We start from the raw sequence: 27,658 nt of genomic DNA, 5'->3' as shown, positions 1-27,658 counted from the left end.
GTATTCACGATTGCTAAATTTGAACATATATATGCTGAAAAATATGGTCATGATGTATATGATAGACCAAGTTTTGTAAATCAAAGTTATTTCTGTTTGAGGTTTATTTTACCTTTCATGCTGGTATGTTCAATACTCACCTTTTACATACTGCTGCTAAATTTGAATATTAGAGGCCGTCATCTGTTGTGTTTTGTTTGTATGTTTTGACTGACTTGTATGATCTGTTCACTCATTATTGGTCAGGACTCTGTATGTTATAAAATGTATTTTATTCAAATTTTCATCAATAAAAATATTTAACTTAAAATAAATAAAAGGGAGATCATAGATGAAGTTAATGCAAACTGGGGGAAGCATTTAAAGTGATACAAACATAACTGCAGCCTATTGCTGAGACTTTCCTAAAGTAGCTTAGCCAGCCAATAGGCTACAGGGAAAAACCCAAACAACCCTATCATAATCACACAGGCCACTTTCCCACTTGGTCTTCCAGATACTAAGGGGAACATTTTCTAATGTTTGTGATAAAATCCGACGGGCCGCTATTGTAACAATTTAATAAAGGCGAGTCATTCTTTAAAAACCGAGCATGCAAATGAGGTTTGCAGAGGGTCACTAAATTTGGATGTGCCGATCGCTGGTACTAGTGATCGGCACTTGCGCAGAATACACCCACAAATAATTTTTTAAAAAGACTGAAAATCGAAGATCTGCAGGAGGGATGCCCACCCCTCCTGCCGCCACTATAAAACAACCTCCCGACACACACACCTTTGGTGGGGGAGGGATGCCCACTCTGTCCTGCCGCTGCCGTAAAGCAACTCAACCCCCTGCAGCACTCCCTTCTGCTGCTGCCATTGTGCCCCCAGCGACTCCTCTTTCCTCCGATGAACCCCTTCCCCCTACCTTGTTCACAAAGGCCGGCCAGAGGGATGCCTGCTTCCTCCAGCCGATATCAAAAATTTCTCTGGGCAACATTTCAATATTTCACCCTGAATTCAACATTTGAGAGAGACTCTCAACTTGCAGATCTGAACATCTTAACATAAAGATAAACATTGCCAGATAATGAATAGATACCATTTTCTATTGAAATATACACCATCTAATGTTGAGAGGGGGAAGTTTTATATAGTATTATTCTATTGGGAAAATAATAGAGGGAATGATGGGAGGGGAGAGAGGGAGGTAATTTTATGTATTATGTTAAGATAAATTAGAAAGATTGTCAAGTGATATATTTAATATTATTATATTGATGTTTGTACACTTGATGCAACATTGAAAATAAATAAAGATTTATAAAAAAATAAAACCAAAATATTTTATCATTTTTATTTAAAAGGCATTACATTCCTGGATTGTCTTAAAATTTCTTTTAGCATTCTCATCATAAAATCATTGATGCAATATTCTGGTTTTCTGAAGTGGTGTCTGATAGAGGTGATACCTTTGTTGCATTGCAATGTTTAGTATGACATTTTTGTAGATTGATCCTACAAAATAAGTCCAGCATAACCTCAATTTCTTTAGCAACTCTCCAGACCAGCATAGGTTAATCTTATAAGTGGGTTATATCTCTTCGTGACCAGCAGGTGGAGACAGAGACAAAACTTTGGAATAGTACATATCATGTGACTCCTCCCTAATTACCTCAGTCTTCTCAGTCTCCAGCAGGTGTGGTAAGCTGTACCCATCTCCCTTGGTAGGGCTGTTGGAATTTGTTTAGGAATTTTTGTCCCCTTTTTGGTGCTGGATTAAGCTTGGGTGGACCCTGTTTGGGGGTCCGTCCAACCTTGGGGGTATCAAACCCGGCGGATCTCGAGCATATCAAAGCAGCTCCTGATTGGTGAGGCCCGACTTTAGTACAGGAAGAGCCAGTCGGAGCATACTGTGAGTGATTTCCTTCATTCGCCAGCGCTCCAGCTGCACTCCTGCCTCCCCAGACGAAAAACTGTGTTCACGGTTTTTCGATATTCGCAGGGGTTCGTGGAACGGAACCCCTGCGAATATCGGGGAAATACTGTATAGTTCTTAGTTCTGCTTGGCTATTCGACAGACTGAGGTAATTAGGGAGGAGTCGCATGATATGTACTATTCAAAACTTTTGTCAGTCTCTACCTGCTGGTCATGATGAGATTTAACCTGCTTGTAAGATTAACCTATGCCGGTCTGGAGAGGCTTAAAGAAAGTAAATTACCATATTTTTCGCTCCATAAAACAAATGTGACCATAAGACACACCCAAGAATTAGAGAAGGAAAACAAGAAAAAAAAACATTCTATACCAAATTCTCCCTGCAAGGCTCTGCACCCAATTCCACACTCCTTGCCAGGCTCTGCACCCTGTCCCTCCTCTGGTGGTCTAGTGCTAGGCCAGGACAGGGCAGGCAGGCCTAGTGGCAGGCAGGCAGGCCTAGTGACAGGCAGGCAGGCCTAGTGGCAGAGCAGGCAAGAAGGGCCCCACCCCCCGATAGGGCCCCCCCAAGGCAAGGAGGCAGGCAGGGCCCCCCCACCGGAGACAGGCAGGATCCCATATACCTTAACTCCGGCGTTCCAGCACTGTAGGGCAAGAGCTTTCAGCCTCCTGCCCTTCCATCCGGCTTTCTCCCCAGGCAGCAATAGAGTCGGGGCGGCAAGAAGGCAGGCATGAGTTTTTAGCTTCCTGCCTTGCCGCTCCGTGAATGGCAGTCCAGCGCTGTAGGGCAGGAGCTTTCAGCCTCCTGCCCTTCTCTTCCTGAGCAGCAGTGGCAGAGCGGCAAGCAGGCAGGTGTGAGTTTCTCGCTTCCTGCCTTGTCCTGCGCCGCTCTGTGAATGGCTCTCCCAGTTCTCGCGAGGATGGAAGGGCAGGAGTCTGAAAGCTCCTGCCCTACAGCGCTGGTCTGCCCGTACCGCCAGAGAAATAAAGATATGGGGGGGGGGGGGGGGGCGCGGTTTAGTATTCGCTGCATAAGACACACCCTTATTTCCACCCACTTTTTTTGGGGGAAAAAGTGTGTCTTATAGAGTGAAAAATACGGTAGCTGGTAAGAACTTAATTTCTCCATTCACGGGGGTTAAGGGCAGAGCCGGTCTGCAAATATTGAAAAGTCGCAGTTAATTTTTAGTGCTGGCTCTGACCCACCCTCAACTCCCTCCTGTATCCTGGACCTTCCCCAGACCTTACCTGGTGGTCTAACAGCAACGCAGGGCAGGATCGATCGTCCTACGCTCCTGCTCATGCAGAACTGTCATCAAAATGGCTGCCATGAGTTCCCGTTGTAGTCTCTTTAGCATTTGGCTTATTTCTCCAATGTGATAATTTGTGGTTTGTGATAGTAAACTTGTTTATCCCAGGACAAGCAGGCAGGTATTCTCACTAGTGGGTGATGTCATCCGACAGAGCCCCGATACGGACGTCTCATAAGCATATCTTGCTTGAAGAAACTCAGAAGTTTCGAGATGCCCGCACCGCGCATGCGCCAGTGCCTTCCCGCTCGATGGACCGGGCGTGTCTTCTCAGTTCTTTTCTTTCCGCGGAGCTGAGAAGTTTTACTTCAATTCTGCGCTGACTGAATTCCCGTTTTATTGCCTTCTAATTCCGCGATTTTGGATTTCTTTTCCTCTTTTCGTGTGTTTTCTTTCTTTTATTTTTAAAAAAAAAATTTTTTTTTTCTTCCGGCGAGTCGGCTGGGTCTGCCACGTGGCTCAGGCCCAGCTCCTTCGATCTAGCGGCGGAGCTTTTTCGGCCTATGTCCCGGCCAATCACCGGTTTTAAAAAGTGTAGCAAGTGCCAGCGCGCGATTTCGCTGATGGACCCGCATCGACGCTGCCTGCAGTGTCTTGGTCCAGAACATTTCCCGAAATCATGCCGGCCTTGTTCTACTCTAACAGCGCGAGCGTTTAAGCGGCACTGCCTGTTGTGGGAGTCGATGTTCAAGATGGAAGCTGCTAAGGAACCTTCGGCTTCGACTTCATCAGCCGCTTCGCCTGTCCATGCAAAACCAGCGACTGCTCCTGCGACTCCGGGCCTTTTGAAGCCGGCTTCGTTTACCCCGACTTCGGCCACGAGTTCGACGTCGGTGCCTGTCCCCGTCTCCTCGGCTCAGGTAACGCCTTCCACTATTCCACCTGTGGTCATTAAAGTGCCGAAAGCTGCCAAGCAGAAGCACTCGACCACGAAGGAGCGCGAAGACCGTGCTGGAGGACCCCCTTTCGGTGCGGATCCCTCCATATCGGCTTCGCTGCGGTCCCTGCTGGAAGCTCAGTTTGTTGAGCTCATGCAGACTATGGGGCCCAGATTAATCGCCTCCATCCAGGGTGACCTCCCGGTCCCGGTCCCAGGGGGCGGACCGCCCCTTCCCTCTCCTCCTCATCGATCGATCTCGTTGCTTGACGAGGAGGAACGGCGGAGGGCGGCTGGTCTCTCGAGGCGGGCTTCCTTTAGCGATATGCCTCCTTTAGAGCCCATTACGCCTCCGCGCCATCACGGTGCAGTTCCCCCGACTGATGATCGAAGCCCTGGGCATAGTAAATCACAGGAAGAGTTCTTCCGCACTCCATACCAGGCCTGGACTGCAACACGGGAGGCGGCCTCCATTCCGCCCCTTTGCTCTACCGCTTCCAGTCCCATACATTCACTGGAAGCTTCGGGGGACCATGCGAAGTATAGATGTTCTCGCTCTCCCTCCCGGCACCGGGAGGGGCATCGATCCAGACACTCCTCTCGGCACTCCTCGCGCCACTTGGAGGTTTCGCCACAGAAGAAGCTGCCACATCTGGGGTACTCCTCATCGGATTTATCTCCCCAGGAGGGGCCGGAGTACGAGGAGCCATCTACTTCTTATTCTCCTTGTCGCTCCCAAGTCTCCCTGGATCCTGAGGCTTCTACTTCCTCCAGCCCGTCTCGGAGGCCGGTACTGGCGGACCAGTTGTCTTTTTCTTCCTTCCTCCGGCAAATGGCGGATGACTTGGATGTGACTTTGGACACTGGGTCTCGGTATTCTAAGGAGTATCTCGACACCATGCACTTGCCTAATCCTCCTGCGGAGTCTCTTCGACTTCCTCTGCATAAATTACTGGATCAAACATTCATGCGATGTTTCGAGACGCCGTACTCCATCCCTGCGGTCCCGAGCAAATTGGATGCAAGATACCGCATTGTTCATCATAAGGGGTTTGAGGGCGCTCAACTCTCTCACCAATCCCTGCTGGTCGAGTCCTCTCTCAAGCGTTCTCATCCCTCCCAGGTCTATGCCTCTGTACCACCGGGACGAGAGGGGAGAACGATGGATAAGTTCGGTAGGAGAATCTACCAGAATTCTATGATGGCGTCTCGAGTGCTCAATTATAATTTCTTTTTTTCTTCATATTTGGAGTTCTTCTTGGAGTTCTTCTCCGCAAGTTTACTCCTTACATTGATGCTCAGGCTCGATTCGAGTTCGAGGAAGTGGTAGCCTCCCTTTCCCAGCTACGTCTTCAGCTGATGCAGTCCTCGTACGATGCCTTCGAGCTCTCGGCACGTGCTGCCGCCTGTTCCGTGGCCATGCGTCGCTTAGCATGGCTTCGGACAATTGACATGGATCCGAACCTCCAAGACAGACTTGCCAATGTGCCTTGTGCGGGCGCTGATTTATTCGACGAGTCTATCGAAACTGTTACCAAGAAACTTTCGGATCATGAAAAGTCTTTTAAATCTATCCTTCGGCCTAAGCCCAAGCCTCAGCAGTCTCGACCTTCTAGACCGCCTTTGATTTATTAGCGGCGCTACACCCCTCGTCAGACTCCTGCTGCGAGACAACCGGCGAAGAGACAGCCTCCCCAGAAGGCTCAGCAGAAACCTCAGCCGCCGGCTGCACCGAAGGCTATTCAGCCTTTTTGACTCTCTTCCAGGGAGCATAACCGACCTCGTTCTGCATCCCCCTATTTTTCCCATCGGGGGTCGCCTCCATCATTTTTACCATCGATGGGAGGCTATTACCACCGACCTGTGGGTCCTTTCCATCGTAAGAGAAGGATACTCTCTTCATTTCCATCGGGCCCCCCCCCGGACCACCCTCCAAGAGAGTATCCTTCCAACTTAACGCAGACCGCCCTTCTCCTTCAGGAGGCTCAGGCTTTGCTTCGGCTTCGGGCCGTCGAGCCGGTTCCGGTGGACCAGCACAACCGGGGTTTTTACTCCCGGTACTTCCTCGTCCCGAAGAAGACGGGTGACCTACGACCCATCCTGGACCTTCGAGTCCTCAACAAGTTTTTAGTAAAGGAGAGGTTTCGCATGTTGACCCTTGCTTCTCTCTACCCCCTCCTCGAGCGGAACGACTGGTTATGCTCTCTGGATCTCAAGGAGGCCTACACTCACATTCCCATTCATCCAGCCTCCCGCCAATTCCTCAGATTTCGGGTGGGACATCTACACCTGCAGTATCGAGTGCTTCCTTTCGGCCTGTCCTCGTCTCCCAGAGTCTTCACGAAGTGTCTGGTGGTGGTGGCTGCTGCACTCCGGAACAGGGGTCTTCAGGTATTTCCCTACCTCGACGACTGGCTCATCAAGGTCCCCTCTGTTCCAGAGGTCATTTCGGCGACCTTGACCACGATCTGCTTCCTGCAGAGCTTGGGCTTCGAGATCAACTTCCCCAAATCCCATCTGCAGCCTACCCAGTCCCTTCCCTTCATCGGGGCGGTACTGGACACCATTCAGCTTCGAGCATTCCTTCCTCCTCAGCGCATGGATGCTCTTCTTCATCTCTGCCAGTCTGTATCTTCTCGCCAGTCCATCTCAGCGAGACACATGATGGTCCTCCTGGACCACATGGCCTCTACAGTTCATGTGACACCCTTTGCCAGGCTCCATCTCAGAATTCCTCAATGGACCCTAGCTTCTCAATGGACTCAAGTGTCAGACCCGTTGACTCGACACATCATAGTCACTCCTGCTCTTCGGCAGTCTCTACTTTGGTGGATGACCTCTTCGAATCTATCCAGAGGTTTGCTGTTTCACACTCCTCCTCATCAGAAGGTTCTCACAACCGATTCCTCGGCCTATGCCTGGGGGGCTCATCTGGATGGGCTTCGCACTCAGGGATTCTGGACCAGTGCGGACCGCCTCCATCAGATCAATCTTCTGGAGCTCAGAGCAATCTTCTACGCTCTTCAAGCTTTTCAACATCTGCTTCACGACATGGTGATCCTCATCCGCATGGACAACCAGGTCGCCATGTACTATGTCAACAAGCAGGGGGGCACGGGCTCGGCCTCCCTCTGCCAGGAAGCTCTCAGAGTCTGGGATTGGGCAGTTCGCCACAATGCCTTCCTCAAAGCTGTCTACATTCAGGGGAAGGACAATGTCTTGGCAGACAACTTGAGTCGTCTACTCCAGCCTCACGAATGGACTCTCCATTCCAACCCCCTTCATCAGATCTTTGCACAATGGGGGACGCCACAGATAGACCTCTTTGCGGCTCCCCACAACTTCAAACTGCCTCAGTTTTGCTCCAGGATATACACTCCTCATCGCCTCGAGGCAGATGCCTTTCTGCTGGATTGGAGGAATCGATTTCTGTATGCGTTTCCTCCATTTCCTCTCATTCAAAAGACTCTGGTCAAATTGAAATCGGACCAAGCCACCATGATTCTCATAGCTCCTCGGTGGCCCAGACAACCTTGGTTCTCCCTTCTGCTTCGACTCATCAGCAGGACACCAGTCCTTCTTCCAGTGTTTCCTTCTCTGCTTACTCAACATCAAGGATCACTGCTTCATCCCAACCTGCAGTCTCTCCACCTGACAGCTTGGTTCCTCTCAACGTAACTCCTCACCAGTTTTCTCAAGCGGTGAGGGATGTCTTAGAGGCTTCCAGGAAGCCTGCTACTCGACAATGCTACTCCCAAAAGTGGACTAGATTCTCTTCCTGGTGTATTTCCAATGCCAAGGAGCCTCAGCGAGCTTCCCTATCCTCTGTGTTGGACTATCTTCTACACCTGTCTCAGTCTGGTCTCAAGTCTACATCTATAAGAGTCCACCTGAGTGCTATTGCGGCTTTCCATCAGCCTCTACAGGGGAAACCTCTTTCTGCTCATCCTGTGGTTTCCAGATTTATGAAAGGACTTTTCCATGTCAATCCTCCTATCAAACCTCCTCCCGTGGTTTGGGATCTCAATGTCGTCCTTTCTCAACTCATGAAGCCTCCGTTTGAACCTCTCAACAGGGCTCCACTTAAGTATCTCACCTGGAAAGTGGTTTTTCTGGTGGCCCTCACGTCTGCTCGCAGTCAATGAGCTTCAGGCCTTGGTGACGGATCCACCTTTCACAGTATTCCATCATGACAAGGTGGTCCTCCGCACTCATCCGAAATTCCTGCCTAAAGTGGTCTCTGAATTTCATCTCAACCAGTCCATTGTACTTCCAGTATTTTTTCCAAAGCCTCATTCTCATCATGGAGAAACGGCTCTTCACACTCTGGATTGTAAACATGCTTTGGCTTTCTACCTGGATCGCATCAAGCTACACAGAACTGCTCCTCAACTTTTCGTCTCCTTTGATCCGAACAAGTTGGGACGACCTGTATCGAAGCGTACCATCTCCAACTGGATGCCGGCTTGTATCTCTTCCTGCTATGCCCAGGCTGGATTATCCCTTCCTTGTAGGGTCACAGCCCATAAGGTCAGAGCAATGGCAGCCTCTGTAGCCTTCCTCAGATCGACACCAATTGAGGAGATTTGTAAGGCTGCCACTTGGTCCTCGGTTCATACCTTCACCTCTCATTATTGTCTGGATACTTTCTTCAGACGGGATGGACAGTTTGGCCAAACAGTGTTACAAAATTTATTCTCTTAAGTTGCCAACACTCCCACCATCCCATTGAGGTTAGCTTGGAGGTCACCCACTAGTGAGAATACCTGCCTGCTTGTCCTGGGATAAAGCAATGTTACTTACCGTAACAGTTGTTATCCAGGGACAGCAGGCAGCTATTCTCACATCCCACCCACCTCCCCTGGGTTGGCTTCTCAGGATAGCTACCTGAACTGAGGAGACACGCCTGGTCCATCGGGCGGGAAGGCACTGGCGCATGCGCGGTGCAGGCATCTCGAAACTTCTGAGTTTCTTCAAGCAAGACATGCTTGTGAGACATCCGTATCGGGGCTCTGTCGGATGACATCACCCACTAGTGAGAATAGCTGCCTGCTGTCCCTGGATAACAACTGTTACGGTAAGTAACATTGCTTTTTTTCTTTGGGGGAGAGCATAGATGCAGGTGAATTCTGTTTTTATTCTACATTTGAGTTTCTGTAGGATTACCATGCTGCAGGGTGTTAAACACTGAGCGGACTGCTGGGCATGATGGACCACTGGTCTGATCCAGCAGCGGCAATTCTTATGAGTGCATTTTTACAATTGTAAAGTGCCACTAAAAAACAAAAATCAAACAAATGATAGTAGGCTCCTTTTCATCTGTCTCCAGTGAGGATTCATGATGATTTTTATTCACAGGTTCATGCAAAATGGATTCTAGACACTGATGGTTTCAATGAATGGATGAATGAAGAAGATTATGAGGTGGATGAGAACAAGAAGCCAGTGGCTTTCCGCCAGCGGATCTCCCTCAAGAACGATGAGGTATCACCACTTCAAAGTGTTTGTTCATCCTTTCACACATCCTCTAAGTCTGCCATTCTAGATTCCAGAGACCATACTCATTTTGCAAAGTGCATACATAATGATTACTTTCCAGCAGACAATTAATAATATGTGTCGTACTTGACATAAAAGACTAGATAGCCACCAGCAAACTATTGGACTGAATAAATTGTTTAAAATGTTATTTAAAATGCTAGACTTTGCATTTGTAGAGTGTAGATTAGAAATTTATTTATATGATTTAATACAACTAGTCTCACAAGGGTTTGATACTCTGACATTTTTCAGCAGAGTCAGACCTAGTCATGAAACTTGATCTCACTGTAGCATTTGACGTAGTTGACCATGATATCCTACTACAAACAAAGGAAGCAATAGGAATCACAGGTAGAGTTTACACATCGTTTCAAGGATTCTTTCAATCCAGGAGATATAGAGTTAAAACAAAGAAAAATCGAATTCCTGGACCAACCCCTGTGGAGTTCCCCAAGGCTCTCCATTATCTCCAACACTCTTCAATCTCTACATAGCCACACTCGGTACTTGCTTGGCAAACTAGGCATAACATCACCATCCTCTGTCCTTTTGACCAACATACCTCCATCACAACATACTACGCATAACACTAGAAACAGTGACAAAATGGATGAAGAAACACAAACTAAAGTTGAACCAAGACAAAACTAAATTCCTACTTTTTGAAAAAAACAAAACCCTAACCATAACAAACCTTGAAATACACTCCATCACATACCCCTTGCAACCCAATCCAAAACTGATGGGAACAGTGATAGACAAAGGCTGAACCATGCAACTCCAAATCAACAAAACAGTCCAGCAAGCCTTCACAGTCATGCTCAACTTAAGACAAATCCGAAAATACTTTGACCAAAAAACAATTCAGACTCCTGGTCCAATCCCTTGTTCTAGGACTCCTAGACTACTGTAACATCCTATACCTGTCATGCCCTGCCAACATGATAGAACAATTACAAACAATGCAAAATACAGCCTTCATACTGATACACTCTTTGAAAAAATGCGACCACATTACTACTGCCTTCTAAGACTCACACTGACTCCCTGTATAAGTACACATACTCTACAAGTTATACTGCACGTTATTCAAAACCCGGAATAGCGATTGACCAACCTATCTAAATAATCGCCTAACCACACATTCAGACCAAAGAGAACACAGGCACCTTCACTCACCCCCAATCGAAGGCATACAACATAAGAAAATGTATGACGGCCTACTAGCTACCCAAGCAGCGAAACTAGACCACCACATCTCCAACCTGCTGATCACAACGTCCAACTAAAAACCTTCAGGAAAGAATTTGAAACCAAGTTATTAAGGAAATTTGTCAAGTCAAACTAACCTTCTCAATATATCTCTGGACCCTAATGCTTCTTCTAATTATCTATCTTGTAATTTCACTGGGTATGCCCAGACAAATTCTTTTGTAATCTGCCTAGAACTGAAAGGTGTTGGTGGAATAGAAGACACTAATATTATGTAATGTAATGTAACCTAGGGATGTCTACTGATCTTATGGCGATCAAACAGGTAGAAAAGGCAATGGCAAAAGCCCGGTGAACTGCCGCTGCATATACCTTGGGTGTGGCCTCGTTTGGACTAATGTACAGTTTTGGAGAGAGTAGTAATTTTCTATGGTGATGCTCTACCAGTAATGTAATGTAACCTAGGGATGTCTACTGATCTTATGGCGATCAAACAGGTAGAAAAGGCAATGGCAAAAGCCCGGTGAACTGCCGCTGCATATACCTTGGGTGTGGCCTCATTTGGACTAATGTACAGTTTTGGAGAGAGTAGTAATTTTCTATGGTGTTGCTCTACCAAATCCACCCCACTTTCCACCCCAGTGCTTACTATTGGCACTACAGAGAAAAAAATGTCTGCTTCAACTATTACTGTTACTACTTAATTCTGTAGCGCTACCTGGTAAAGGTTTGTACATAAAATATATTGTCAAGCATGAGAGTCTCTGCTTGACAATATACTTATTATGAAAATGTTTAAACAAGGATTTTAAAAAGTAGTTTTAAAAAGGTGGTCTTTTAGCCTGGATTTGAATAGGGCCAGAAGCAAAGCATGACATACTGACTCTGTCTATTCCAAGCAAATGAAATAACAGGATGGAAGGAACAGAGTTTGAAGTAGAGAATGAGACAGTGACTGATTGCTGTGGGTACGGGAACAAGGCCATTCACCGCCACATAGAGCGGTGAATGGCCTTGTCCCCGCAGTGAAAGATATGTGAGTTGCCTCCCTTCCCAAACCATCCCAGTCAGCAGACACCCCCCGGGGAGTCCAGCAGACACCTTCCTTCCCTTCTTATCGCAGGTCCAAGATCCCTCGCACCCTCCCTCCCTGGCTCCTAAATGCCAACGACAAAAAAATCTCCACAACACAACAAACCTGTGACTCTCCTGGGTCGGTCCTTTTATGTCTCCCAGCCTCTCAGTGCAGTGCTGCTCTGGGAACCTTCTTGCCATCAAGTCTTTTCTTCCAATGTAACTTCCGGCAAAACCTGTTGGACCTGTGATACAGAGATGGGGGGAGGGGGCTGCTACTGCACCCTTGAAGAAGGGAGGGGTTTGCTTGGGCTGCTGGACCAGCTGGAACAGAAGGGAATGGAGACAGTTACTGGATCTAGTCTGGGGATTGGGGGGAGATGGGAAACAGATGCTGGGCCAATGTTGTAGGTGGGGTGGAGCTAAAGGGAAGGGAGAGGTGCCAAACTCTGAAGGGAGGGGATAGAGGTGTTGGACCCATGGGAAGAGGGCTAGAGGGAAGGGAGAGAGGTGCAGGACCTGCAGGGAGGAAGAGAGAAAGAAAGAGAAAACGTGCCTCCTGATCAGCTGGTTAGACTATTGTGGGATGCCGCGTATAGAATTGACCGCTTAATCTCTTCGCTAAATTCTTGTCTTCCCTGAGAGCCCCTTTTATCCCTCAGGCATCTAGCAGTCCAACCAATTCTTTTCCTGGCTTCTTCTTTTAATATACCTAAAAAAAATTTTAGTGTGTATTTTTGTTTCCAGCGCAATCTTCTTTTCAAGGTCTCTATGTGCCTTCCTTATTAGCGCCTTGCATTTGTCTTGACCAAAATGCTAGAGGCTATCATGTCTACTCAGCTCTCATCTTATTTAGAGAGATTCTCCATTCTCTTACCTTGCCAATATGGTTTCAGACCCAATTTACATAAGAACATAAGAATTGCCGCTGCCGGGTCAGACCAGTTGTCCATTGTGCCCAGCAGTCCACTCACGCAGCAGCCCCTAGGTCAAAGACCAGTGCCCTTACTGAGACCAGACCTACCTGCGTACGTTCCGGTTCAGCAGGAACTTGTCTAACTTTGTCTTGAATCCCTGCAGGGTGTTTTTCCCTATAACAGCCTCCGGAAGAGTGTTCCAGTTTTCCACCACTCTCTGGGTGAAGAAGAACTTCCTTACGTTTGTACGGAATCTATCCCCTTTTAACTTTAGAGAGTGCCCTCTCGTTCTCCCTACCTTGGAGAGGGTGAACAACCTGTCTTTATCTACTAAGTCTATTCCCTTCAGTATCTTGAATGTTTTGATCATGTCCCCTCTGTCTTCTCTTTTCAAGGGAGAAGAGGCCTAGTTTCTCTATTCTCTCACTGTACGGCAACTCCTCCAGCCCCTTAACCATTTTAGTCGCTCTTCTCTAGACCCTTCCAGCGTCTTCTCCCCACTCTCTGTTCCCCATTTCCCTTCCAGCCCCTTAACCATTTTAGTCGCTCTTCTCTAGACCCTTCCAGCGTCTTCTCCCCACTCTCTGTTCCCCATTTCCCTTCCAGCCCCTTAACCATTTTAATCACTCTTGTCTAGACCCTTCCAGCGTCTTCTCCCCACTCTCTGTTCTCCATTTTCCTTCCAGCGTCTTCTCCCCACACTGTTCCCCCCATTTCCCTTGCAGCGTCTTCTCCTCACTCTCTGTTCTCCATTTTCCTTCCAGCGTCTTCTCCCCACACTGTTCCCCCCATTTCCCTTCCAGTGGCTTCTCCCCACTCTCTGTTTCCCATTTCCCTTCCAGCGGCTTCTCCTCACTCTTTGTTCCCCATTTCCTTTCAGCATCTTCTCCCTACTTTCTATTCCCCATTTCCTTTCCATCGTCTTCTCCCCACTCTGTGTTCCCCATTTCCCTTCCAGCGTCTTCTCCACACTCTGTTCCCCATTTCCCTTCCAGCGTCTTCTCCACACTCTGTGTTCCCCATTTCCCTTTCAGCGTCTGTTCCTTTCACCCCCCCCTCATCCACCCCCTTCAGCTCCCCTCGAGCAGTCCGTGCATCTCCCTCCCTTCCCCTTACCTTCGTGGCGCGTTTTAATTTAATTTGTTCAAGCAGCCCGAACCTGAAGTTGCGTGCGTCTGCAAAAGCTTCTCCTCTGATGGAACAGGAAGTTGCGTCAGGGGAGAAGCTTCCGCAGATACACGAGACGTCAGGCTTGGGCTTCTTGAACAAATTAAATTAAAATGCGCCACGAAGGTAAGGGTAAAGGAGTTAGGGAGATAGATGTGGCGGTGATCAGAAGGAAGGGAAGGGGGCTGCATGCGAACGGTGACTGCGCGCATTCCCTCTCTTACTGTGGAGACAAGGCCATTCACCACTCCACGGGGTGGTAGATGGCCTTGTTCACGTATCCGCAGTGAGCACTTTCTTTTTCCCAACCGTTTCTGCAGGTTACCTGCGGCTACCAGTGGCTAGCTGCGGGTAACAGCCATTGTGTCATTCTCTAACGCTGAGGAGATAAGGGGGCCTGCATTAACCATGCTAAAAATTTTTTAAAGCGCTTTGACATTTAACGTGTTAATTGTATTATCAATGTACGCTAAAATTATTTTTAAAATTCCATTTATGTATTGTTTGTAGGGTATACGATATGGTGTAACTTATTAACAAGGGGCCTCCAAGCTTTATCCAAGTTTTCCAAGAATTAGTTAAAATTTGATTGATCGCCTATCCTGGATTGTTCGCGATATACAATAATAAAAAGGGGAGTACAAAAGTTAAATCAAAGACATATACAAACAAAATATGTAGACGCAACATGCAATTAAACAAAAGGGTAGAGGGATGAACTACAATAAAATCTAGGAAAGAGAACATTAATGGGAAAACCAAAAGGAACAAAGGGGAACAGCTTCATTACCTTTGTGTGCCTTTAGGCAGAAAAAAGAAAGAAGGGGAAAATTGGTGTTTGAAGGCTTCTTTAAAAAGAAAACATTTCAATGCCCCTTTAAATTTATCTAGATTTTTTTTTCTTCCCTGATGTGCATTGGCAGTGAATTCCAGATCATGGGGGCAGTTACTGAAAATGTTGTCGTACGGCGAGTAATAATAATCTTTAGTGAAGGTACAAAGAATAGGTGTTGAGTTGTAGATTTTAAAGCTCTGGGAGGATCATGTGGAATGAGTAGTTTGTCAATAAATGCAGGTTCCTTAGTTTTATGTATTTTGAAAATTATCTTGGCAATTTTATATGTTGTTTTGTGCGGGATTGGGAGCCAATGGGCTTTCTTTAACAGCAGCGCAGTGACATGATCATATTGCTTAGAATTAGTGATGACTTTAATAGCTGTATTTTTAATTAACTGAATACGTCTAATTTCTTTCTGTAGTATTCCTTTGTATAGAGAGTTGCAGTAATCTATTTTTGATATTACAAGTGAGTGAATCAATATGTTTAGAGATGGTGGTTACAGAATACTTGCTAAAGATCTGATTGTTCTAAGTTTATAGAAACAGTTTCTAACCACAGACCCAATTTGCGCGTGGTAATTTAGTTTACTGTCAATGATCACACCCAAAATTTTAACCTAATTGACTAAATTGATTGGTGTGTTGTCAATGCAAATTGGAGATGCTAGATGAATACTTTCCTTCCACAGGGGCAGTTTGTTTTAGGGATAGCATGATTTCTCTTAGCCAGTTGTTAATATTATCTAACGTCACGTCATTGTTATTAGAAGGATCAATAGGACGGGTGATCTGAATATCATCTGCATACACATAAGCAGTGAAACCTATTGATTGACACAACGTTAATAAAGGGGGTGAGGTAAATATTGAAGAATAATGGGGAAAGTATTGATCCTTGAGGAATGCCAAAGTTATTTAAGTATGTCTTGGAAACGGAGTTATTCAAGATCACAGTGGAGGTTCGGTCCATAAAGTAGGAATGGAACCTTTCAAGGACTTGATTGGTAATTCCTTTTCAGACATAGTTGATGGTTGATTGTGTCAAGGGTCAGCAGCTGGATTTGAATCCTGGCTTCTTGGTTGTCAGCCTACTGCTCTAACCATTAGGTAGCTATTAGATATCTTGGCGTGGGAAGTAGCAGATAATTAGGATGAGTGTCCAATCTAATGGTTACTTTGTTGTTAAAAAAACAAAAAAAAAAACGTGGAGGGTAAAGGAAAGCGAAATTTCGAAGCCAAATCTCTAGAATACTAGTATTACTTTAACTCTGTTTTGGAAATGTGCACATTAAGTGCCACGGAAATTTGTGTCTGTCACAAACAGATGATTTATGTTATGTATTGTATGTTTTGGCAGCCTGCCCACAGTCCTGAAAGAAGGGAAAGAAAGACAACAGCTACTGCCAAGAAAAGAAAACGCTCTCCTTCTCCATCTGCCACGGCATTAGAGTCCAAGAAAAAGACTGGGAAAAAAGGGTAAGAGCTAGGATTGAGGAAACTATTGAGGAAGTAAGGAAAATACAGGAATTTTCCTAAAAGTCCCTCAAGTTTTTAATGACTTGTTCAAGAAGTTTAAGCCATCTCTGGTAAGACTGCAAGGGAAATTTCCACAAATGTCCCATATAAGCTCTCCTTTTGCCTTCAGAACAGTGTTGATAAATTAATTGCTTTCATATTTTGCTCAAGTAGGATTTTTAGTGTAGATGGACAAAGTAATTATCATCACACTTGTCAGTTTTTCAAATACTTATAACCTCCATGTACTTGTAAAAGTTCATTATCCCAGGACAAGCAAGCAGCCTATTCTCACATATGAATGACGTCATCCACGAAGCCTAGAGGCGGACAGCCCGGTAAGCAGACTTTCTTGTAGAAACTCAGAAGTTTCAAGTCTGCCGCACAGCGCATGCGCGGGTGCCTTCCTGCCCAGCACAGGGTGAGTCTCCTTAGTTCTCAGTTTTCTGCAGAGCCAAGAAGTCTGTACTTTGACGCCCTGCGCTGAACTTCGTTTGCTTCGTGCCTTCTCTTCACCGCGGTTTGTGTTATTTTCTTTTGCAAATTGCTGTGTTTTTTCTTTTCTGTTTAAAAAAAAAAAAAGGTTTATTTTTTCGTTGGCTGACTGGCGGGACAGGTCGCGCACCCGCAGCATGTGGGCTTCGACTTCGCAGCGGCCATCTTCCCTCCTATGTCCTGGCCAGTCACGGGCTTCAAGAAGTGTAGCCAGTGCCAGCATGCGAAATCCCTCACGGACCCACACTGCTTGTGTCTTTGTTGTCTCGGGCCTAACCATAGTCCAAATTCGTGCTCGCGCTGTGCTACTCTTCAACCTTGAGCCCTGAAACGTCATCGGGTTCAAGTGGAAAAGCTGTTCAAGATGGACTCTTCAGCAATGACCTTGACTTCCGACTCGATCAAGCAGTCAACGGGGGGTCCTCTTGTTTCCACAACTCTGACCTCGAGTCTCTCAGACCTTCCTCGTTCGCATCATCTTTGGCCTCGATTACACCTGCTTTTATCTTCCCCTGAGCTCCCCTTAGGTCAGATACCTAAACAGAAGGTTCCTGCGATGGTCCTCAAGCTATCCAAGCATCAATCCTCCAAGTTAAAGCATATGTCTACCGCCACCTTGGAACCTCTAGCCTCAGCAAGTGGTCCAGTTTCAGACTTGGATCCATAGTTGCAGGCTTCGCTCCAGACCATATTAGAGCAGCAATTTGTTCAGTTACTGAGCAAATACGGTCCTGCCTCGACTCTGCCTCATGCAGTCCAGCCAGGGTAATCAGCAGTCTCCCGCGAGGTCGAGTCCCTGCCTGTGCTGCGAGCTGAGTCTACACACTCTATGCAAGGAGTCAAGTCTTTGCAAGTATCTGGTCTGGAATCTACACACTCTATGCAAGGAGTCGAGTCTTTGCGAGTGTCTCGATTGGAATCTTCACACTCTATGCAAGGAGCCGAGTCTTTGGGAGTGCTTCGAGATTCCTCGATCCAAACCACTGAGTCTATAGGGTTTCGATCTACAGCTTCTAGCCCTATTCATTCACCAGCAGTACTGCCCGTTTCCAGACATAAGGCAAAGTCTCCTCGATCTTATCCGAGACCTCCTTCCAGGCACTCTCGTCATTGATTGAGGCATCCATCAAGGTGCAGGTCTTCTTCCAGGGAACAGCCTTCTTCGTCCAGGCCTCACTCCAGACCTTCCAGCTCTTTGAGGCCTCCAACTCCTCGATCGAGGACACCAATTATAGACCCCGAGGATTCAGCTGCTTCCAATGCATCCTCCGAGTCTGTCTATTCCTTGGGTTACCAATACTCCAGAGAGGCTTTGCCTTCGTTTTCCACTCGAGGTGCCTCGAGGTCATCGAGTCTTTCTTAAGGCCATGCTCTGGCGGATCAATTGTCCTTTTCCTCCTTCCTTTACCAGATGACTGACAACCTGGATCTTAAATTGGACGCTGGTTCGAAATACTCTATTTGGAAGAAATGCATCTGCCTCAACCTCTTGCAGAGTCACTTTATCTTCCTCTTAACAGGCTTCTGTCTTAAATTTTTAAACGAAATCTGGAGACTCCTTATGCTATACCTGCTGTTCCAGGCAAATTGGAATCGAGATATAGAACTCTACATTGCTAGGGTTTTGAAAATTCACAACTATCTCACCAATCCCTCCTTGTGGAATCCTCATCCTTCCAGGGTCTATGCCACAGTACCTCCTGGAAGAGAGGGTAAGTCCATGGACAAATTTGGCCGTCACCTCTATCACAATACCATGATGGCTTCCAGAGTCCTCAATTATAATTTTATCTTCATCACTTATTTTAAGTTCCTGATTGATCACCTTCCAGATTTTACACAAAACCTGGATCAACATAGCCATTTAGAGTTTGAACAATTTACTGTGACCTTGGCGCAACTCAGGTTACATATTCTCCAGTTAACTTATGATGCCTTCGAACTTTCTTCCTGAGTCACTGCTTTCGCAGTGGCGATGCACCGCCTGGCCTGGCTTCGCACCATTGATATGGAACCCAATCTTCAGGATCGTCTGGCTAATATTCCTTGTGAGGGCAATGACCTCCTTGATGAATCCATAGAGGCTACCACCAAGAAGTTGTCTGAGCATGAAAAATCTTTTGCTTCATTTGTCAGACCAAAGCCCAAGACAGCTCCTGCAACACCTTCTCAACCTCTTCCATCCTTCCAGAGGCGTTATCCTCCAAGGGCGGCTCCTTACACTCGAGCACCCCCCAAGAAACAACAACAGCAGCAGAAGCAATAGAAACCTCAGCCGTCTGCTGTATCTAAGGCTGCACAGCCTTTTTGACTGTCTCAAACAGAGCATAACCTCCATCATTCTGCCTCTGTCCTCCCTTCCCCCCATAGGAGGTCGTCTCCATCATTTTTACCATCGATGGGAGACCATTACATCCAACCTCTGGGCGCTGTCAATAATCAGGGAAGGATACTCTTCATTTCACTCATGTTTCACCAGAGCTTCGTCCAAGAGAGTAGCCTTCCAATTCATCCCAGACCGCCCTTCTTCTTCAGGAAGCTCAAGCTCTGCTTCATCTCTGTGCCATCGAAGAAGTTCCTCTGGAACAGCAGAGCAGGGGGTTTTACTCTCGTTACTTCCCAGTTCCGAAAAAGACGTATGATCTGCGACCCATTCTGGATCTCAGGGCTCTCAACAAATTTTTAGTCAAAGAAAAATTTTGCATGCTATCCCTGGCATTCCTCTATCCCCTTCTAGATCAGAACGATTGGTTATGTTCTCTAAATTTCAAGGAGGCTTACACTCACATTCCCATTTATCCGGCCTCCCGTCAATTCCTCAGATTTTGGGTGGGGAATCTGCATTACAGAGTGCTACCCTTCGGCCTTGCTTCATCTCCCAAAGTGTTCACCAAGTGCCTAGTGGTGGTGGTAGCAGCAGCTCTAAGGAACCATGGTCTTCAGGTGTTTCCTTACCTAGATGACTGGCTCATCAAAGATTCAACATCTCGGGGTTATTTAGCGACCCAACGGACTACGTGGTTCCTACAAAGCTTGGGATTCGAAATCAACTTTCCCAAATCCCAACTTCAACCCTCTCAGAATCTACAGTTCATCGGGGCTGTTTTGGACACTATCCAACTCAGAGTATTCCTTCCTCAACAACGTCTGGATGCTCTTCTTCAACTCTGTCACAAAGTGTCTTCTCGCTCTTCACTCTCAGCGAGAAACATGATGGTACTACTAGATCACATGGCCTCCACAGTTCAAGTGACTCCTTTTGCCAGACTTCACCTGGGAGTTCCTCAGTGGACCCTGGTATCTCAGTGGATGCAGGCTTGCGAACCACTCTCTCGACACATTACAGTCACTCCTTCATTGAGACAGTATCTTGGTGGATGCTCGCTTCCAATCTCCCCAGAGGTTTACTGTTTCAGACGCCACTTCATCAGAAGGTTCTCACGACAGATTCTTCGACATATGCTTCGGGGGCTCACCTCGACAGTCTCCGTACTCGAGGCCAGTGGTCCAGCACAGATCGTCAGTGTCACATCAATCTTTTGGAACTCAGAGCGATCTTAAATGCTGTCAAAGCTTTTCAACATCTTCTTCACGACCACGTAGTCCTCATTCGGACGGACAACCAAGTCGCCATGTACTATGTCAACCCACAGGGAGGGACGGGATCTCCCTCCCTTTGTCAAGAAGCTCTGAAGATTTAGGAGTGGGCAATCCTCCACAACACTTTCCTCAAAGCTGTCTACATTCAAGGGGAGAAAAACTGTTTGGCAGATAAATTGAGTCATCTTCTGCAACCTCACGAATGGACACTCAATTCCTCGCTTCTTCATCACATTTTTTCACAGTGGGGAACTCCTCAGATAGATCTCTTTGCAGCTCCCCACAACCACAAACTTCCCAGTTCTGCTCCAGGATATATTCTCATCACCTCGAGGCAAATGCTTTCCTACTGGAATGGATGAATCTTTTTCTGTATGCATTCCCTCCATTTTCTCTTATTCTCAAGACTCTTGTCAAGTTGCAGAATGATCATGCCACCATGATTCTGATAGCTCCTCGGTGGCTGAGACAACCTTGGTACTCCCTTCTACTTTAACTCAGCAGCAGGGAGCCATAGCTTCTACCAGTTTTTCCGTCTCTGCTTACACAGAGTCAAGGATCTCTACTTCATCCCAACCTGCAGTCTCTACACCTGACAGCTTGGTACCTTTCAATATAACTCCTCTTCAGTTTTCTCAACCTGTACAAGACATTTTAGAGGCTTCTAGAAAGCCTACCACTAGACCAGGGGTAGGCATTTCCGGTCCTCGAGAGCCGGAGCCAGATCAGGTTTTCAGGATATCCACAATAAATATGCATGAGATAAATTTGCATCTCTAGGAGGCAGTGCAGGCAATCCATCTCATACATATACATTGTGGATATCCTGAAAACCTGACCTGGCTCTAGCTCTCGAGGACTGGAATTGCCTACCCCTACACTAGACAATGTTACCACCAAAAATGGACTAGATTTTATACATGGTACATCTCTCATGACAAGGACCCTCAAAATTCCTCCTTATCTTCTGTTCTGGATTATCTTTTCAACTTATCTACCTCTGGCCTCAAGTCTACATCTATCTGAGTCCATCTTGGTGCAATTGTGACTTTCCATCAGCCTATTAAAGGGAAACCCCTCTCTGCTCATTCGGTGGTTTCTAAATTTATGAATGGACTTTTCAATGTCAAACCTCCTCTCAAACTGCCTCCAGTGGTTTGGGATCTCAATGTTGTTCTTGCTCAGCTAATGAAGCCTGCATTTGAACCAATGTCTACGGCTCATCTCAAATATCTTACTTGGATAGTAGTGTTTCTTATTGCCCTCAATTTTGCTCAAAGAGTCAGTGAGCTGAAAGCTTTAGTTGCTGATCCACCTTTCTCAGTCCTCTGTACTCATCCTAATTTCTTACCTAAAGTGGTTTCAGAATTTCATCTCAACCAATCGATTGTAGTTCCAGTGTTTTTTCCAAGGCCTCATTCTCACCCTGGAGAATCAACTCTTCATACTCTGGACTGTAAACGTACTTTGGCCTTCTACTTAGAATGCACCAAATCACACAGATCTGCTCCTCAACTTTTTGTTTCCTTTGATCCAAACAAGTTGGGACATCCAATTTCTAAGCATACCATCTCCAACTGGATGGCTGCTTGTATCTCTTTCTGCTATGCTCAGGCTGGACTGCATCTACAGAGTCGAGTCACAGCCCACAAAGTCAGAGCGGCTTCAGTAGCTTTCCTCAGATCCACTCCTATTGAGGAAATTTGCAAAGCTGCCACCTGGTCCTCGGTTCATACTTTCACCTCTCATTATTGTCTGGATGTTTTCTCCAGACTGGATGGCCATTTTGGCCAGAGAGTATTACAAAATTCTCCTAAGTTGCCAACACTCCCTCCATCCCAATCTGGTTAGCTTGGAGGTCACCCATATGTGAGAATAGGCTGCCTACTTGTCCTGGGATAAAGCACAGTTACCTACCATAACAGTTGTTATCCAGGGACAGCAGGCAGCTATTCTCACAATCCATCCACCTCCCCTGGTTGGCTTCTCTGCTAGCTATCTGAACTGAGGAGACTCGCCCTGTGCTCGGCGGGAATGTACTCGTGCATGTGCGGTGTGGCAGTCTCAAAACTTCTGAGTTTCTTCAAGCAAGTCTGATTGCAAGGCTGTCTGCATCCGGGCTCCATGGATGACGTCACCCATATGTGAGAATAGCTGTCCCTGGATAACAGCTGTTACGGTATGTAACTGTGCTTTTCTTAGTGTCAACTCCACTGTCTTCACAAATGGGTGCTATCCCATTGTAGCAAAATTAATTTCTAGTGCAATAGATGTATCATTCTGGATGGACAGGTAATCTCCCCATGCTTGCAAGCCATGCAGAAGGAATCCATTCCAGCTTTTCAACACTACCTCCTTCAACAGAGAGCTCCTCAGCCTGCCTCACTTCTTTAAGTGCTTGGATCTGCAGAAACTTTGTGGAGCTCAGGATCCGGTCTCATAGTACCTTTGCTTGCCTGCTGGGTCACAGGGGCTTGAGTGCAGGCTATTAGGCATCTGTAGGCTCAGCAGGCTCTTCAGGGTGCCAGCTGTGTTTCGCCTTCCCCCTATCATGTGTGCAGATTCCGCAGGAATATGAGGATCAGTCTGACTTTGGTCCGACTGGCAGCTCAAAGATTTCAGTGTTGAAGGAACAGTCATATTGAGGCAGTGATTTCTTCTCCCAGATCCAAGTACTTAAAGAGGTGAGGCAGGCTGCATGACATCTCCAGCACAGGTCATGGTGAGTAAAACTGTTACAGCCTGAGGAAAATTGGGGGGGGGGGGGGGGGGGGTTAAAGGCTGTTTTTTTTCAGGTTTCTGCCCCTTTAGTTTTTCCGTGGAGATGATGCGGTATATAAACTTAAAGTTTAGTTTAGTTTTTCCCACCTCCAAAGTCCCCTTTTCACTCTTTTTGTTAAGACATTTTGGAGCCTTTTTTTGGCACCAAAATGCTGCCACTATGGCCATCTTGGATTTCCAAATTTTAAAAATAAAGTTCCCAACCTTCAAATCACCTTGTTTTGCCTCAAAACTGGCAGGGATTGAGTCCTCATGCTCCTTTACCCTTTGTTCATACCAGGCTTGTGCTGGATGGGCACCTGAAGAGCACCCTTGCGCCACATGCTGCGCAGCATGTGAAGGGGGGGGTACAGGAGCATCTGGCTTAGCCTCCCCTTTTCTCTCGAGGGCTGAGGAATGCTGGTGGTGGGAAAGGGGGGGAGGTCCGTCGTCTGGGAGTAAATCGCTTCCAGAGTGCAGGAGCGTGAAAGCTGCAGAGCCCAAGAGATGCAAGCTGGAGTCATCTAAAGGGGACTCCACACTGCCTAATATAGCATTTTCTCCGAAATTTGTCAATCTGATATGGAGAGCTTATTTGGAAGAATGTGTTCCCCAGGAGTCTGGCAGCGTACCAGGAGACATGTGAGGGAGCTTGAACTCCCAAGGCACATTTAGCTCATTATTAGAGACTGGCCAGGATCCAGTGGGTCTTTCGGATGGAGACTTTGAGGATGAGGGGTCTATTTGTATAACTTCAATGTCGCAGAGTGAGCCCTCCTTGCTGGGAGATGCAGGATCGCAGGCAGGTATGAGTACTTTAGATACAGTGGTGGCCCTCAATCAGAGGGATGGTTCGCTGACTCTTCAAACCCTCAGCTCTGCTATGGCTTATTGCTAACTTCCTGTGAGAGTCCTGTCTGTTCCCTGCTCTTTACTGAGCAGAGTGAGAGCTCAGTTAACTTCATTTCCCTTGCATCCTAATATGAGTGTCGCCCTGCATCTGGCATTCTAGATTCTACAGAACACTCTGGAAAGAAAAGCAGTGCGAGTGTTTTTAGACAGCGCCACGGCAGGTGGCATATGTGAATCACCAAAGGGGGCATAGGAATTTCAGAGGCTGTTGAAAACCCATTTGTTTTTATTGGCATATCCTTTGACATAATGGGAGCATAGATGTGAGGTGGGGCAGCCCGTCTGTTCATTTTTGTCTTTTACATTGAATTTTATTGTTGTGTGTATACAGTTTTCTTAAGGCTGTTTTGTTGTGATCCGCCTAGTACGTAGGCGGAATATAAATAAACAGTTTACTGATTTGAAATATGGCAGTTTTGAGAATTTACATCTGCAGCCTTTATATTTTGCACAGTAGATATTTTGCTTTTATCCAAGGACAAGCAGGCAGCATATTCTCACATGTGGGTGACATCACTGCCAGAGCCCCGGTATGGACACTTTAAAAGTGCATCATCACTTTAAGACTTTCAGAAAGTTTGCGATGGCCAGCACTGCACATGCGCAAGTGCCTTTCTGGCTGATGTAGGTGCATGGTCCCTCAGTTTCTTAGTTTCCGTGGAGTTAATAAGTCGTGTTTCAACGGCTGTTGTCATGTTCCCTTCCATTCTCGCAGAATTGATGACTAATTGTCATATTTTTTCTTCTTTTGTTCGTTTTTTCTTTTCTTGTTTAAAAAAAAACCAAAACAAAAAAACCTCCAAACAAACAGTTAGTTGGTTTTTTTTCGTCAACGGTTTTTTTTCCTCAGCCATCGATTTCGACTTAGGTGAAGCGGTGTTCCCATTAGTCATGCCCGCTGATGGGTTTTAAGAGGTGCGGTTGCTGCGCTTGAACTATCTCGCTGACCAACCCTCACTAGTGGTACCTGCAGTGTCTAGGTCCCAAGCACCGCATTCAATCGTGCAAGCGTTGTTCCACTCTTCAGAAATGAACAATCAGGAACTGCATCCTGCAGCAGGAGAAATTGTTTGGTGTCACCATGGAGAACGAACTGTCATTGACTCCTGCGACATCAAAGGCACCGGCATCGAAATCCTCAACACTGGTGGAGACACCGGCATCGATCCCGGGGCCGCAGTACACCATCCCCCTTGGTAAGCTGGCTAAGAAGCCTTTCCCTTCCCCTACTGGGATGCAGGTCAAGAAGGCACACATTAAAACAATGGAACTTCATAAAGCTAAGCTACCACCCCTGGTTTATCTTCTCTGGCCTTCAGCAGAGCTTATTAATTAATTCTAGTGTCTTAAGAGAATGCTGCTCTTTCCCTGTTTCCAGTGACCTCAGCACAAAACACATATTTAGATCAATATATTAGCTCATATTTGTCTTATCTGGTTTGTGTTCTGGTTCATCCAATTGTGATTTTATATAGCCACTCATAAAACCTTCTCTGCTCTTAGATTAAGTCCCTATCTTATCAATCAAACCCTAACTAGTAAATCCGAAGCAATGGGAGGAAAATATAATGGCTATTTTATTTCATGTTTGCCCCTTCCACCACATATCTGTCCATTTTTAATAGGCTGCCATCCCCAGGCTCATTTGAGCCGAAGGGCCACATCGGTCCTGGGGACACTCGGACCGCAGTCCTACTAAGTCCATCACGATGTCTCAAAAGAGGGAAGCGGCCTTAGCCTTCGACACCAGAGTGGCACCGATCCAGTAAGGTGTCTAAGAAAATGAAGCATACTTCCACATAGACACTGGATCGACATCATTCGAAGACGAAGTCTCCATCTCTTCTTCTGGAATCGGATCTATCTCTGTCATCTACCAAGCTTGAAGCTTTCTCAGTATCTAACTCTCCTGGACATTCTTCAGCCCCAGAGACATCACAGGCAAAATATTTTTCTTTTTCTAAATTCATCCGAGTGATGAGTAGAGATCTTTACATACCTTTAGAGGCGGATTCCAAACACAGCAGTTAGTATTGCAAAATTTATTTTCTTAAAAGGCCAACACTCCTACCATCCCATTTTGATTAGCTTGGAGGTTACCCACATTTGAGAATATGTTGCCTGCTTGTCCTGGGATAAAGCACAGTTACTGACCATAACAGGTGTTGTCCAGGGACAGCAGGCAGATATTCTTGCAACCCACCCACCTCCCCAGGTTGGCTTCTTAGCTGGCTTACTAAACTGAGGGACCGCACGCCTATGTCGGGTGGGAAGGCACTCGCGCATGCATAGTGCTGGCCATCGCAAACTTTCTGAAAGTCTTAACGTGGCAAAGCACTTTTAAAGTGTCCGTACTGGGGCTCTGTCGGTTACATCACCCACATGTGAGAATATCTGCCTGCTGTCCCTGGATAACACCTGTTACGGTAAGTAACTGTGCTTTCTTTCTCTAGTGTTGCATTGCATGCAGACTGGCATTTTAGAGTTTATTTTTTGACTACATTAGTACTTTATAGTTCACTTATCCTGTATTTGGTAAAGGGCTATCTATGTTCTACATGTGTGACCAAGGCCAGGTGTTGTAGTGGAGATGGTAAGTGTCATGGTCCCATGTACAACTGTCAGTACTCTGTCAAATCAAGTTTTTTGTACTGTGGTTAGCTATTTGAATTGTTTGGGTACAATAATGGACAGTGGATAATGGAAGACAAATCTAACAGCCAGCAGTTCAGCAACAATAGAGTTCACAAAGGGACACCAAGAGATAAGTGCATTTCTGATACGCGATATACTAGTGATTTATTTTGTTTGAAAAACATGAACATTCCATTTAGAGAACTGCTGTGGCGCAGTGGTTAAAGCTACAGCCTCAGCACACTGCTCCTTGTGACCCTGGGCAAGGCACTTAATCCCCCCATTTCCCCAGGTACATTAGATAAATTATGAGCCCAACAGGACAGCCAGGGAAAAATGCTAGAGTACCTGAATAAATTAATGTAAACCGTTCTGTGCTCCCTTGAGTGAACAGTATAGAAAATTGAATAAATAAATACATGATAGTGCAAATCACCTGTCCATTATTATACCATTTTGAAAGATTTTATGAATATAATTGTTAGTAATTTGGTGATTTGGGAAGTTAATTATAATACCTTAAGTGATATGGCATGAAGGATTATTGTGTAATGTGCCTGTCAATAAATTTTTAAAACTGTGCACACTATTTAATGCTTTATTTCTCCCCTTGGAAGTGATCTGAATGTCATTGTCTTTGATAGAAGGCAGTAATGCAGGCAATTCTTTTTATAAAGGCTGTGGTTTAATTTGTTTCCATTCTGTCTATCAAGTCAGACTGCTATGCATGGCAAGAAGAAAGGACAGAAGGATGATGATGAGCAGGAAGATCTTACAAAAGACATGGAAGATCCAACACCTGTTCCCAACATAGAGGAGGTCGTGCTTCCCAAAAATGGTAGGTTTCAATAAACAGTTTAATAATTTCAACATTAATTGCTTAC

At 46.2% G+C, this 27,658-nt stretch overlaps 1 protein-coding gene across 4 annotated transcripts in view; it reads left to right on the top strand.

Moving 5' to 3' along the window:
• Window positions 1-27,658, top strand: part of SMARCC1 (SWI/SNF related, matrix associated, actin dependent regulator of chromatin subfamily c member 1) — a 383,361-nt gene that overhangs the window by 105,099 nt on the left and 250,604 nt on the right. For all 4 annotated transcript variants that reach the window (XM_033931941.1, XM_033931940.1, XM_033931939.1 and 1 more), the window contains exons 9-11: window positions 9,466-9,591; window positions 16,216-16,334; window positions 27,488-27,612. In XM_033931941.1, the coding sequence (XP_033787832.1) occupies window positions 9,466-9,591; window positions 16,216-16,334; window positions 27,488-27,612 (370 nt within the window). The remainder of the gene's footprint in view (window positions 1-9,465; window positions 9,592-16,215; window positions 16,335-27,487; window positions 27,613-27,658) is intronic.

The sequence above is a fragment of the Geotrypetes seraphini genome, chromosome 2 (genome assembly GCF_902459505.1).
Source record: "Geotrypetes seraphini chromosome 2, aGeoSer1.1, whole genome shotgun sequence".
Lineage (NCBI taxonomy): Eukaryota > Metazoa > Chordata > Amphibia > Gymnophiona > Dermophiidae > Geotrypetes > Geotrypetes seraphini.
The sequence above is the reverse complement of the archived record's forward strand: the minus strand, read 5'-3'. Positions and strand labels throughout refer to the sequence as shown.